This window comes from Rattus rattus, chromosome 10 (assembly GCF_011064425.1).
Source record: "Rattus rattus isolate New Zealand chromosome 10, Rrattus_CSIRO_v1, whole genome shotgun sequence".
Taxonomy (NCBI): Eukaryota; Metazoa; Chordata; class Mammalia; order Rodentia; family Muridae; genus Rattus; species Rattus rattus.
The window spans coordinates 45,190,485-45,204,708 of NC_046163.1; the positions used below are offsets into that span (position 1 = coordinate 45,190,485).

At 49.1% G+C, this 14,224-nt stretch overlaps 1 protein-coding gene across 1 annotated transcript in view; it reads right to left on the reverse strand.

The window, feature by feature from the left end:
• Nucleotides 1–705: 705 nt before the first annotated feature.
• The window catches only part of Dusp27 (dual specificity phosphatase 27, atypical), a 29,124-nt gene continuing 15,605 nt past the window's right edge, over nt 706–14,224 (reverse strand). The window contains exons 3-6 of the mRNA XM_032915632.1: nt 14,051–14,145; nt 12,274–12,505; nt 9,994–10,211; nt 706–3,946 (exon numbers count right to left, since the gene is read on the reverse strand). Coding sequence (XP_032771523.1) covers nt 1,188–3,946; nt 9,994–10,211; nt 12,274–12,505; nt 14,051–14,145 — 3,304 coding nt within the window. The 3' untranslated portion in view covers nt 706–1,187. The remainder of the gene's footprint in view (nt 3,947–9,993; nt 10,212–12,273; nt 12,506–14,050; nt 14,146–14,224) is intronic.

A 14,224-nucleotide genomic window follows, 5' to 3' on the forward strand; every position in this document is an offset into this window, starting at 1 on the left:
AATTTCTAAAAATGTATTCTGGACTCCAGGAATAAGCTGAATTCTCAGAATTTTGAGTACAGGACCTGGACCCCTTGCAGCTATGCCTGGAGTCACTTCAGGCAGAGGCATTTCCTTGGGGCTGGTCACCGATCTTTTGAATGTGCCTTGAATGTTTCTGCTCAACATTAGTTCAGGGAGACACAAGTTCAAGTCCTGCAACTTCACTAACTCAGCTGTGTTTTAGAGACACAAGAACCTTGGGAAAAAGAGAGTAAACAACTCTCACCAACCCGACGCATACATGGTTCAAATAAGGATAAGGTAGGTTGTCCACTGCATGATTAAGTGACTCTTCAGTACATTAAAAGCAAGAATGGCCACTGGCTCTCATTAACAAACCATATCCTTATCACTGTGACTGGAGCATCTTTCTGTCCCTTGTCCATGCTTATTTTAGTGCCATTCTAAGGGGAGCCTCTCTACCTCATATGAGCAAATGTATTCCCTACTTCCTTAGTTTCTTCTGTTTCTCTTGAGGGTTTTCTAGAATGGCCTCTGACCGACTGTATCATATCCTAAACCTTTTGTCATTCTCTTTAGTAATGGGACAGCCGTGATTGTTTAAAGACACGGCTTTCGTGGAACATAGCACATGGGTGTTATGTGCTATATTCCAACTGAGGTTCCTCTAACAGCCAGAGTTAGAAATGACCAGACTGAAGAAACATTTGACAGCATATCAATTTAATGTCGATCCGGAACATTGGAAAGAAGCCATCACAGCTGAGCATTAGCAGGGAGAGGCCAGAACTGCTACGGAATAGATCACCTGGGCCTCATAACAAAAGCTCAACAAAGAGAACCACAGTCTGCAAGTAAGGTCCTTCTCAGTGGCTTTGTAGACTCACTTCTCCACTCTGTGACGGACACTACCAAATACAGAAGGGAAACACGAAAGCTTAGAGGGCCTGGGGTGACCAGTCAGCTGGTCCAGAGTTTAGGCCTCACATGGATGGCTCTTCTCTCTTCTCCACCCTACTGTATGTCCAGGCCCTTTCTACTTGAATACTTGCCATTTTGCACTTCTGGAAGAGCCCGTCACCTGCGCAACCCTTGGCAGGTCACGGTAAGCTATCCCCCAAGCCCTTGTTCAGTAGAATGGCTTCTTGCCCTTCCCAATGTCTCCAAGGTGGGCCTCACTCAGTTCAGTCCTCCCTCCTTCTTTGCAGTTTGGTTCTGGTTTCTTCTTGCCGCTTTCTCCAAGCAGCAATGATGGCTTCATCGTCCATTTCTTCTTCCTCTTGCCGGTTTGTGCTTCTCCGATACTGGGACTGACGCCCAGATGCAAACCTCCCTTCCTCTCGGCTCTCTGTCCTCTCCTTCTCTCCCTCCTCTTCAGACCTCATGAAGCTCTGGGTGAATTTCCTCTTGGCCCCAAACTCAGCGAAGTCTGACTTAGATGACTCTTCTACATCTTCCCAATCCCTGGGCCTGGTCCAGTTTGGACGCCTTGGCTCTGGGGACTCTTCCCCATCGGATGGTTCAGGGGTTCGGCGGAAGAAATAGGGTTCTGGGCTCTCCTCTCGGGAGCTCGAGGTCTCGCTGAATGTGGACCTGGAGAACTTGTGCATCTCTCTGCCCTCCTTGGTGGTGGAAGAGGAGAACCGGGAGGTGTTTCGCACAGTGTTGCCATCGGTTTCGTGGAAGGAGGAGTCCTGTTCCTGTGACCTAGATTTGGAGAACTTGTAACTGCAGGATTTAGACTCTGTTTCCCGGAACAGGGAAGACCTGGAGTACCTCCCCCTGGAGCTTCCAGACCAATCACTTTGAGGAGGAGACTTTTCTTCCATCCTGAGGCCACTGAGCCATGTATTAATATTGCTATCCACCTCATTGCCCATGCTGCGGCCATTTCTAAAGTGATCGGAGATAGCCAGAGAGGAGGAGGCATCTGTCTCAGGCTTCTGGGAATTACTGCGGGAGGAATACCGGAAGCTTCCAATGGCACTGTCTGTGTCCTCGTCTCTGTCACCCACGCTGATGTCCTCATCGTCCTTGGCCTTCTTCTTCTTGAAGAGAGAGCTACGCTTGTTATCAGAGGCCAGCTTCTCCATTTTATATTCGGACATCTTCTCCTGCAGCTCCATCTGCATCTCTTTCTCCTTCCGGCCGAGCTCCTTCAGGTTCACGTTGTCAGCAAAGAGGCTGTAGATGGGCTTGCTGGTCCCTCTCACTTTGTTCTCACTGCCTTCAGCCCTGGAGGTCAGGGAGCTGGTGGAGGACAGCACAGACTGCACGTCGGAGCTGGGTCTCCCCTGGCTCTGAGGCGGTAAGTAGCCACCCAGGGAGGTGCTGAGCACCGAGAGTTGGTCATCCCCAAGGCAGCTGGCTGCTGGAGCTGCCCTCATGCTTGCAGCAGAGGGGGCGCGGGACAACATGAGCATTTCGTTTTGCTTTTGGGCAAGGGTTTCATTGACGACATTGGCGATCCAGTTCTGGATACTGGCAATGGAAATGGTGTCTCCCGGCCCCACTGGCAGGTTAGGCAGGGGTGTGGTGGGCATGTTACTTGCAGGCTGAGACAGGTGAGAATGCTGGCTCTGGGCGCTGAGTACTGACGCTGTGTCCCCATCCGCACTGACAGAGGGGGCTGCAGACCAGAATGCAGACAGGGGGATGCTCCTGCTGGCAGTTGAGCTGTCTCCCTCCCAGCTTCCCATGGACCGGCTCTCCTCCAGCGTCTGCCTGCTTCTCTCCAGTAACTCTAGTCTCCGTTGTCTCTTCTTAGCTAAGGCTGTGTCCTCTCCTTTGCTCATCTCAACCACCTCCTCCTTGTTCTCATTGCCCACCTTCTTCTGGTGTTTCAGCTTCCAGGCCTGGTAGGCTGTCAGGTTGACATCAGAAAGGTTCTTTTCTCCTGTTGCCTCTTCTGTACCATCCTCACTGCCCCCGTCTACCGCCTCTGAGTCTTTCTTGTGAAATCCAAATTGGATTCTCTTAACCTTCCACCTTTCCAGGGCAGTGAGCTTGTCCTTGTTCCTACTGCAGAAGTTGTAGAAGGAGCTGGCCTCGGACAAGACACTCTCCTCATCGTCCTCTCGGACCCTGCTCCCTGCCTCTGAATCGGCATCCAGCTCCTCCCTCCTGCTCTTGGAGCGATACTTCCGGGCAGCCTCCTTCTCGATCTCCACCAGCCTCTCGTTCCACATGTCCCAGGTGCTCTCCGTGGACTCGGAGTCAGAGCGGTGTCTTTCGTGGCGGCTTTGGCTGGTCCTCTTCAGTTGCTGCTTCAGGACCCGGATGTCATGGCTGCTCACGCTCTCAGAGGCGCTGCTCTCGCTTAGGGTGTGTCTGCGCCTTCTGCCGGTATAGGAGTTCTCTTCCTCCTCGTCTTCCTCCCGATTCCACTGCTTGTGCCCTTTGGCTTGGTACCTCTCATTTCGGCTCTGCCACTCCTGGATTATCCTCTCCACAGCCCCATCCTCACAGTCGTCCCCGTCTTGTACCGAGGACGCAGAACAGCTACCCTTTCTACCCTGAGCAGCCTCAGCCTTGGGGAAGCCCTGCCCCTTCCTCCACTCCTCATACAGCCTCTCTTCCTCCTCTTCATCAATGAGGGTGACTGGCTGGGAGACCTGGCTGGCCTTCCCCAAGGAGGAGCCACTCAGGTGGCTGGTGGCATCATCTTGTTCTTCCACCATCAAGGAATTTACTCTAGCACCCAGTGTGCTCCCGGCATCCTCCTCAGGCTCCTCCTCATCATCCTCTTCTTCCCTCTCCTCCATCAGTTTCTCGTTGAGCTCTCGCAGCTGTTTTAGGAAGCCGTCGTTGGGGTAGATAGCCCGCTTTCGGCGCACAGTCATCAAGGCTTCCAGGATGGCCATGTTGTGGAAGATCATCAGGTAGGCGACCACCAGCACTGCTGACCTGCTGATACCCATCTCACTGCTGACCAGGACTTTCCCTAAAAACAAAGTGAACACAAGAGACAATGATATGATTTCTGGGTTTCCTCATGGTCTTTTTCTCGTGCTGTCTCGATGCGTTGAACTTGGAGCCTCTGTGTTTGCTTTGACTCTATGTATCCATGCTCAAGTCACACAAGGACTTGCCCCAGGGACATCAGAGAGAGAGAGAGAGAGAGAGAGAGAGAGAGAGAGAGAGAGAGAGGAAGGGAGGGAGGGAGATTGAGGAAAAGGGAGAGAGAGAGGGAGGGAGATTGAGAAAGAGGGAGAGAGAGAGAGGAGGGAGGGAGGGAGAGAGACAGAGAGAGACAGAGAGAGACAGAGAGAGACAGAGAGAGAGAGCTGACCCTGCTGAGCACAAAGCTGAAACGTTCCCTTTACAGCATCCTGCAAGCCACATCCGCCATCCAGGCACTGCAGGATGCTGGCAGCAATAGGAGCTCATTGGCTCACAGATCCACAGACTCCTTCCACGGGGCCCATCTAATTTTTTTGGAAAGTTCTTACATACATTAGGGTAAAGTATAGCCCACTGCCTCCAGCACTTCTATGCTGATATTCTGGGATCAACAACAAACACATCTGTATGAAACAGGCTCTTTGTACAAAGGCCCTTACAAACATCACTGCCGACTGTATTTGTTTTGTTTTGCTTTTCATTCAGGCTAATCCGAGTCTTTTAAGCGTTTCCCTCCTGACTATAGTCACTCTCTTCCAAACGTTAAATCAAAACACAGAACTGTTAGTTCGTTAGTTTATTTTAATGTGGAATTGTTTCCAGGATGGAACAAGGTATTTCCAGTTTAGACAACTCACCCAGAGTAGGTTCCCTCGTCACTTGTCCTGGACATCTAACCTTCGCTCGTGCCATCTGTACTAATCGTTCTTTTACTCATAGAATGAAATACCTGAGGAAGGTTACTTTATGAAGAAAGTAGGGTTTTTTGTTTGTTTGTTTGTTTGTTTTGTTTTTGCTTATGATTTTGAAGGTGCATCATCTGGAGGTTGCATCTAATAACAGCCTTTCTGCTGGTGGAGTCCTGATACAGTATCATCGGAGGGTAAAAGACAACAAGTATGTGAAGTGTGTGTGTGTGTGTGTGTGTGTGTGTGTGTGTGTGTGTGTGTGTGTGCGCCTCTTAAAAAGCTCCCAGGATTAAGTCATGAGGCTTCCACCCTAATGACCTTACCCAAACCTCATCCTCTACTAAAGGCTGCATCCCTAGTGTTGGACAAGTTCCCACCCTCTTATCTAAAAAAATGACTTCCTTCCACCAATAATTCCAACAATTTTCAGATCAGGAAGCCCTGGAAGGGGGCACTCAAGCAGTCTAAACCACAGCATTGTTTGCAGTGTGGACGACAGGTCAAACAATGATCTTAAATTCTTCTATACCAACTGAAATCTATAAAACTCTAATAAAAAATCCACCTGCCGCCAAGTCGTGTCCCTCCTCTTGAGGTGTGTTTTTAAGCTCTAGGATAACCTCACAAATCCCTGCAGATACGTTTGGTCTATGTTGCTTGGTTCTTCCAGCCCACGGACACTTCTGGAAGTCTCAGCTGTACCATTCAGCAGGCATGTTGTCCCCTGGCCTCCCCTTCTGCTTTGCATCTTTCATAAATGTGACAGACACTCTGTCAGTACCTTCATTCTAATGGCTGTTTAAGATGCAGCCCGAGACCCCTGGAGACCTTCCTCCTGGCTGCCATCAATCTATTTGCCAACAGCCTTTGGAGATGTTTGCTAAATCGGCAGGAGTCCCACTGATAATATGAGCAGGGGAATGATTCTTGTATTATTATATTTTTGCGACGGTAAGGCCATGAGCATCTCTGTCGCAGAGGTCGGAGACTGAAACCTGAAAGGACCCAGGGCCCAGTGAGGCTGCTCTTGCCAGGAGTGGGCAGCCACTAGAGGGAGGTAAGTGAGCGGAGCCAAAATAATAAAGGCCTCTGTGTCCCATTCCAGCCCCTCCTACCACACCTGGGCCTCACCAAGGACCTTTTTCTTAACCTTCTGGCCAGCTCCCAACCTCCCGCTGTTAGGATCAAGATCCTGCACTTGTCCTTTGACAGACTGGCTCACTTTCAGGACAGTACTGCTACTCTCAGTCATAAGGGCGCCGAGCGCTGCTTAGACAAGAGTACAGCAGAACGCAGGTCTGGAATGGGGGCAAATCTTCCTTCGCTGTGTTCTTTGCTCCTGGGATTCCTCTGCAGAGCCCCAGGGAAGCAGCCTGAAGGATCTTTCTCTTGTCTCTGTTCCGTGCAGGGCCCAAGCAAAGGGAGCACTCACTGGACAGAGCTTGGCTGGCATTAGGGAGGACCTGGGTTTGATCCGCAGCACCAGGGAAGAGGCACTGAGCACAACTCCAGTGGGCACCCACCAAAGCGAAGAAAAACTGTATTATTAAAGCAAGGCAGGAAGATAGGGAAAATTTATGGGGACATGGGATTGTGTCAAGTCTCTCACCAGCGGGGGGAAAAAGAGTTCCAGCACTATGTGTCAGTGCTGCAAACATTGCCCACATAATGATAGCATTCATTTCATATATGGGCATTTTGTTAAAACAGCAATGACATAGGATTAAGGCCTGGATGTATATGACCTGGGACAGGCGTCATTCCTCTCCCGGACATTTTTTTGGGGATCTCAAATGAGCCTGTTAGCTTTGTTTATAGTGGAGACACTTAACTTCCTACGTCCCCAGGGACCTAGAGCTTTACCTTATCAACAGCAATCCTGTGTCCGGTGCCCCTCAGGAACCACCCTGTGGTCTCATTTAAGCTCACAGCCCTTTAAAGATAATAGCTTTGGAGTCCTACCAGAACGGCGTGTGTGGCTACTGTAAAGGCAACCCACGGGCACTCTGTCGGAGCAGCCGGTGCCCGTGCTCCTGGGGGTGCCTCGCTTTCTTCTTAAGCTCCTCTCTTTCTATCAATCCCTGTTTTGAAATGTGTTAAAAATGTCTTTTAATAAACACCAAGCCTGCCTCATACTGGCTCATCCTGAAATTCTTTTGTGTCAAGGATCTGGTGGGACCTCAGCGGAGGTCCCCAAAAGATGAAGGGAGCGCCTCAGGCTGATGTGGGTAATGTGCCTCTGTCCCCGCCACTACTGACAGGATGAAAACTTTCTATCAATAAAACGGCTCCAGGAAGATGGCCAACGTTCGCAGTCATCACTTTGTTTAGCAACTGGGATGATGGGTGGGTGGAGGGCCCGTCTGGAGAAGGGCCCTGTTTCAAAGATTAAAGAGTGCTACTGGAGGCAGTGCTGGGCTTGAGCAAGGCTGTGCCTACACCTTACCACCCCTCAGGCTGCTTTTTTCCCTTGATGTTGTGTGCTGGTACTGTGTCCTCCAGACCCTTAATTGCCTCCTTTTCTTCAGGACACACCTCTCCACACCCCAAGGAAAGAGTGCTCACCCGGAGGCCATTCGACTGGCTGCTGCTGATAGCACTCGCCATAGACAGAGTACCAGTCTGCCAGATAAACTCTCCAGGGTTTGGAAACAGGACTGAAGCAGAAGACGCTTAGCGAATAGCAGCCTTCTTATCTGACACAGAGGGAGGAAGAAACCAGGAACCGAGGAGCCCCGTGATTGTCTGGTGTTTCCTCAGGCCATGCTGGAGTCCTGTCTTTAAATTCTTTCTTGTGTTTCTTGGTTGCATGGCTCCCTTTAGCGTATGGTTTCCTGAGGACTTGGAGCTAGTGTCACACTTGCTCGCAAAATCTATGCCCCCTGCCCCTGACTGTGTGTACTGTGTTTATTATTTTTTTGAGACAGGATCTTGGTAGGTAATGGCGCCTGGGCTGATACGTGCCGTATAGCTAAGGTTGGCTTGGAAGTCACAGTAATCCTTCCCCTCCCCTTCATCCTCCCGCGTGCTCGAACTACACACATTTGCCGTCTCTTTGAGGTAAGAGAATTTTATTATCACACAGAGGGGAAGGACAGGACCTGTCATGGAGTGTCTCCTTCCCAGTCTGTGAAATGGAAACAGTGCCCCTCCCCCCCCCATCATGGGACCACTGTGATGGAAACTGGTGCTCCTTCCACCAGTGCATCCTAAAGTAAAGGGAAGGAGGTCTCTGGGGGAGCCAGTGCAGTCGTTCTGGAGACTGCAGAAGGTGTAGGCTCAATCCAGAACAAGGAGAGGAGAGGCCCTAGCAAGGTGGGGGTTTAGCCTGTGGGTCTCGCCCCCTTTGGGGTTGCATAGCATATGTTTACATTACGATTCACAACAGCAGTAAGATTATAGCTATGAAGTAGCTACAAAATGATTTCATGGTTGGGGGTCACCACGACATAGGGAACTGTACTAAAAGGTCGTAGCATTAGGAATGCTGAGATCTACTGACCTAAGGGAATTTGCACTGGTGCATGAGTTCTAGAGCCTGGGTGGGTGTCCTCCATAAGTTGAAGGCTGGGAACTTCCTGTTCTGTCACAGCATCTCCTTCCTTCACAGGCCTGCTCTAGCTGCGAACCTAACTTCTGCCAAAGCCCCCTGCCTACTGTGGAATTCATGCTCTCCTTTATGATGGCCACACGGCATCCACAGACCACGCCCTGCTTCCAGCCCTTTCTGTCAGGAGGCTGGCCCCTGGTTGCAGGCTGCAAAGGAGCGAAGAATCCTCGCCACAGACATTGACACATGTATTCCACATGGATTTAAAAAAAAAAAAAGGCCTGCATTTTAAAAAGTAAGTCAGGTGTGTAGCTCATGGGTGTAATCCTGGCATGTAAGAGGCTGAGGCAGGAGGATTGCCTCAAGTTGAAGGCCAACCTGAGTTACACAATGAGTTATAATAGAGACCAGGCTACAGAGTAAGATGTTGTCTCTCTAAAACAAACAAAAATCCCAGGATATTTTAAAAGCATCAAAGAAAAAAACAACCTCTTTGTGTATGTGTGTGTAATAAAGTTTACACACATCCATATATTCTGTGCATGTGGGTATTTTCCATTAGAAGCTCCCAGTCCCGGTCATGGGTGGTGGCAGACTATGCCCTTTCCTGGAATCACTAACAATATTATTCTTATGATGATGGCAGTAATTTTTAAAACATTTGTCATGGGGCAGGCAATATGTTACCTAAACTTGTTTCTAAGTTTTTATCCCTCGAGGCAACATTAGCATTCGTTATACATAAGGACGCTATGCTTCCCAGGGCAAGAAGAATAGGCTGAGGACAAAGCTAGTTCCTCATGGACTCTAGGACGGGCCTCTGGACAGCAAAGCCTGCACACTTCCTGCTGTGGTCCCTGAAGGGGCACAAACCTGTCATGGAGAAGTGTAAGAACCCTGGGCACTCCCTCAGACTCTGGTCTAATCCCACAATGACTCACACAGCAGCCAGGGCCCCGCTTCACTCCTTCCTACTTGACCATTCTCTAAGGCAGAGGAATGACTTGTAGGCCATCAGTCACCTCAGCGTCCTGTCATCCTCATGGGCACTCTGGCTCCCCCACTGACTGTCCCTGACACTCGGCCCTCAGGTGCTATGCTAATTCAGCCCAGTCTTTTGATTCCTGAACACATCAAACTTGGGGGTTTTGTACTAGCTATTCCCTTAGCCAAGAGTAAGCCTCTATTTTCCTGCTGTCTAGCTCCTCTTCCCCACAGAGCTTAAATGTCTGGTTCTTAGTCTGGTCTTCCCCAGGACCCTCAGGGAGGGAGCCTGCCACTCCAGTGAGTCACTCTAGTTACTTTCTGCCTTGCACCATGGCTCCCTTTCCTCCCCTTCTTCCTTCCTTCTTTCCCTCTCCCCTACCTCCCTCCTTCCTTCTTTAATTTCCCCTCCCCTCATCGCCTAGTGCAATGTCTATTGTGCCTCAGGACAGTGGGAGAACAGGACTCACCGCATGGCCACATGTTTGGCCCTTAATAGTCGCCCACAGGATGAATGGCCACTCTTTCCCTTCTCCCAGAAAGCCACCACATGAAGACAGACAGCCCCCAGGCAATCAGGACGTTTTTATAACATTCCCCCACTGGGAGATTCCTGACAGCCTGGAACCTGCAGGACCCACTCACCTCTATAGGTCAGCAGGGCTTCATCAAGGAACTCAGCTGCCTTCCGGAAATGCTGGGAGATGTCCACCTCCGGGAAATCATCCACTTCCACCCCCAGGTACTGGATCTCCAGGCCAGTGTAGAATTCGGGACCAGTGTAAACGCCAGTGCCGTGGGCAGCGTTCAGGATGTGGGTGATTCCCAGCCTCTTCAGTCGCCCCTTGTTCACAGCCACGCTCCTGGAACAAGAAGCAGGGCGTGGTCGCCAGAGTCAGAACTAGAAAGACATATCACCAGTGTGAGGGGAGCACATAGCTGGGCTGGTGCTCCGTCCTGTGCCCCTTGTGGTCTGGGACTCACTGTTAACACCTGTAATAAACAAGGGAGCAATGCTTTGGGCTACAGCAAGGTAGAAAAAAGATAGGGGATTGGTTGGGGAAGGGCAGGGGGAAAAGGAGGACAAGACAATTGAAGATGTACATGTATCAAAGCATAAAGTTGGCATAAAAAGTAAAATTAGGGGCCCAGAGAGATAGTTCAGTGGTTAAGAGCACTGGCTGCTCTTCCAGAGGACCAAGGTTCTATTCCAAGCCATGTGGTGGCTCATAACCCTCTCTAACTCCAGTCCCAGGGGATCCAACACCCTCTGCTAGCATCAAATGTGTATATGGTGTATAGATATACATGCAGACAAAACATACAGACAAAATATTTAAAATAATAGATCAATAGATAGATAGATAGATAGATAGATAGATAGATAGATAGATAGATAGGCAGATAGATAGATAGGCAGACAGACAGACAGATAGAGAGAAGTCTTGCACTTTGACCACCCTCTTCTGGCCAGAGGCGTGTATACAGTGTATAGATAGATGTACATGTAGACAAAACAAGCATACAAAATATTTAAATAGATAAATAATAGATAAATTAATAAATAAGTACCTAAGTAAATAAATAAATGAGTACATAAATAAATACATAAGTAAATAGTGTCTTGTGCTTGGCATTACATGCTACATTTTTCCAGACCCCTCACACACATTATTTCCTTTTATCCTTATCATAAACTGAAGCCGTAGAAAGGGCAACTACTTTTATATCTGTTTGAAGATTATAAAAATGAATTCAAGAGCTTTTACCCAAGGCTTGAAAGGAGAAAAAGACCAAACAAGGTCTAGCGTTCAGGCCTCTTTCTTTTTTTTTTTTTTTTTTTTTTTTTTTACGTAGAGCTCAATTTGAAAAGCCCCTGAGGACAGCTTTGCTCTAAGAACTGCAGAGGCCTTTAGCTAAGGATATCTGGAGATGTCTGGTGACCACGAAATAAATGCTTCTGGACCTGGACATCTAGTTAGAAGTCACTTAGGTCTTGACGATCTGGGAATCAGGTTCTGGGCAACTGATCAACTCCATGATAGAGTATAAGACCCAATATTCAAAGCTGCCTGCCCCGGGGCTCTAACCTCCATCCTTCAATTCTGGATCTAAGGGTAATTGCATCAGGAAGATGTCTCATTAAGTAGCCAATGAATCAGCAAAAATTCATTTCTCAAAATAGCCTACTGGTATCAATTATGCACCGAGAAGACCCTGAAGGGATGGAATGCCATGGATTTTGTTTTCACTTCAACAGCCACTGGTTAACTTAAAACCAAGTTTTGTGATTAGAAGAACAATGTCTGGAGGACCCGTATGTCCCAAAAGAAACCCAAAGGAGAGAACAGAACTACCTCTTGGGTATATTAACATTCTATCACATTTCTTTCTAATGTCACACACACACACACACACACACACACACACACACACACACACACAGAGAGAGAGAGAGAGAGAGAGAGAGAGAGAGAGAGAGCCTAGCCAACATCACACTGCACATACACACACTATTCTTTTACTGTATTATGTACATTTTCATTTTCATTATTGTTAAACTTGCATGCACATGCACATGGATACTGTCCGTAGATCCTGGTGTTCTCGTATCTGATTGTTAGAGATGTGATGAGGTGGTAGAAATGATGGAGCTGGCCAGCACCTATGTCAGGAAGACATCAGAAGGGCAAGGCTGGGCTGGAGGGCACTCGTGGGGAAGAGGAAGGTGCTCACTTTGTCTGGGAATCTCTGCGTGCAGGTGGATAGGAAGACTCTCCAGTGTCAGGTCTGGCTAAGTGGTCAGGCCAGGCCCCATTGGATGGCAGGAAGTAGGGGAGCCTTTGATGGGCTGGAGGAGTTCCATCTCAGGGATTTAACCAAGGAGAAGGACAGAGGGCCATGTCCCCCAGTGATAACACTCACTTCTCAGCTATGAAGACGTTGGGCCAGACCTCGTCCACCTCATTCCGAGGGGCCTCTTGCCGGTCCTGGATCAGTGCCCGCTGCAGGTCCAGCACACAGGGGGTGTTGAACAGGCTTTTGTCATCCATCTTCTCCCGGACACGGTTGTACAGGTCTTCCACCAGCAGCTGTTCAGCAGACTCCAACATGCCTGGACACTCCGTGTCTGTTCTGAGACCCCGAGGCTTGAGTTCTAGAGGGGACAAGTGACATTTGTATCAGAGAGTTAGGAACACAACAGCTTTTCTTGTCCTTTGAGAGAGCCTCTCTTGGTCAGCTTGCTACCAGGACCCTGGCACAGACGGAATGCTGGGAGGATCAGCCAGGAAGGGTTCCATTAGGACTCAGGAGGACCTTGGCATTGACTTTAGACACTTGTTGGCAGGATCCACTGCAGGTGGGTGTGGGGGAGGGGGAACCAAACCACTTTCTGCCATTCACTTCTTTGGCTGTAAAGCTGGCCGATAACTTCTTAGACCCAGGTGTTTGACTATTCCCCATGTATCTGATTCCTGTCAAATCCTATAGTGCTCAGTACAACGTGGATGGTCATGAGGATCTACTAAATGAGGAATGGTGCTCTTTCCTAACGTAGCCCACCCCATCACATCTGGAATGCACATACTTCTGGGAAACGTTAAGTTTTATCAGTTGTTTATGAGGCATTGCCTTCTGAGAGACCTTAAGTTTGCTTGTGTTTCATTCATTGCTTCCCCACACAGGTTCTTGCCCCTCTGCCTGCAGGTCTTGTCTCTGCAGCCCCCGAGGCCTCACTCATAGGAGGGTGGGAAGTGTGATCTCACTCCAGGACCCAGGGCCTTCCTGACAAGAAAAGCCAGGAAAGTCAAACTCTAAATGAGCTCAAATTCCAACTACCTGAGCCCTCTGTCACCAGCCTTGCTGCCTTGCTCTGGCTAACCCCATCAGAGGCGAGGCAGATCACTTAGAGGAGAGCAAGAAAGGGTAGAACTGTGAAAGATGTCTGCTCCAAAACTTCCTAGGAAACAAACCAAATCAAACCGGTACACTTTCCAATCATGAGTAGCCATGAATGAAATATTGTATGCAGACTACCTCAAACTTTGCAGTGTAAATACCATCAAGACCCACCCTGCTTTCCCGTAAGTTTCCTCATTCCGACCTACCTTGTCGATTTAAATTTTTAATATAACCATTTAGTTTGGGTGTGTGTATGTGTGTGGGCACATACACCACAGTGTACGTGTGGAGGTAAAGGACAACTTGTGGGAGTTAGTAAGGTCAGAGGATCAAATTCAGGCCACCAGCCTTTGTGGCGAGCACTCTTACAGGGAAATGAGACATTTCCCTGGCCCCAGTTTATCCGCTTTTAAAGACACATTAAAAACCATCCTTAAGCAGAATGGATAGAGATCCAAACGTAAACATCGTTTTGAATAGAACTCTCTGGGTTTTCCTTATTCCTATCACAAACCCCTCTACACCCACCCCTATTCACAAAAAATCAAAGTGGACAGCTCTGAGGTCAGAGTGAGCGGCTTCCCTTCATGACTGTGGACTAGAGAACCATCCATATGATATGTGACGAGTTTCACCTTGTCCCATGACTGTTATTGAGATGGGTTTGGCACACCTGTCTCTGTGATACCTGCTTTCCCCCGTGTGACAGGCAGGCAGCACTGACAGCCTGCCCCTGCCATCGGGCCCACTGTTGGCCACCGGGCCCTCCCTCTGCTCACTGAGATTTTAGTTGTGTTACCTTCGTTGATGATCTGCTTGGCAGCTACGGCCGAGGAGAGATGGATGGGCTCCATGAAAATGCTTTCGGTTTCTGCGTCTGAGACCCCTGAGTACCTAGGAGAAAAGGATACAAGAGGGGGATAAGCCTGGAAGCATGTGTATGAAGGCCTTCTGACGGTAGAGAGCCGCTCTG